At 75.3% G+C, this 223-nt stretch overlaps 1 protein-coding gene across 1 annotated transcript in view; it reads left to right on the top strand.

Moving 5' to 3' along the window:
• The window catches only part of LOC103249575 (RNA demethylase ALKBH5), a gene marked incomplete at its 3' end in the record, with an annotated part of 12,974 nt that continues 12,751 nt past the window's right edge, over window positions 1–223 (top strand). The window contains 1 exon segment of the mRNA XM_008048208.1: window positions 1–113. Within this exon segment, the coding sequence (XP_008046399.1) occupies window positions 1–113 (113 nt within the window).

Genomic DNA, 223 nt, shown 5'->3' with positions numbered 1-223 from the left:
ATGAGGCGCTGCCGGCGTCCCTGCCCCCCGGGACGTGGAGAAGGTGGAGGAGGAAGAAGCCCCGTTATCGCCACCGTTGCATGACCCGCCACCCCTGAGGCCCGGCCCCTCAGCGCCCCTCGCCTGGTCCTCTGCCCACGCATGGGGGTTCGGCGCTGAGGACCCACTTCCCTCCGGGGGCCCCGGGGCGTGTCCCCCGAGCGCCATGCCCGGCCGCCCCGCC

Source organism: Carlito syrichta, unplaced genomic scaffold (genome assembly GCF_000164805.1).
Source record: "Carlito syrichta isolate Samal-C Ts95f unplaced genomic scaffold, Tarsius_syrichta-2.0.1 Scaffold121193, whole genome shotgun sequence".
Classification (NCBI taxonomy): Eukaryota; Metazoa; Chordata; class Mammalia; order Primates; family Tarsiidae; genus Carlito; species Carlito syrichta.
The sequence above is the reverse complement of the archived record's forward strand: the minus strand, read 5'-3'. Positions and strand labels throughout refer to the sequence as shown.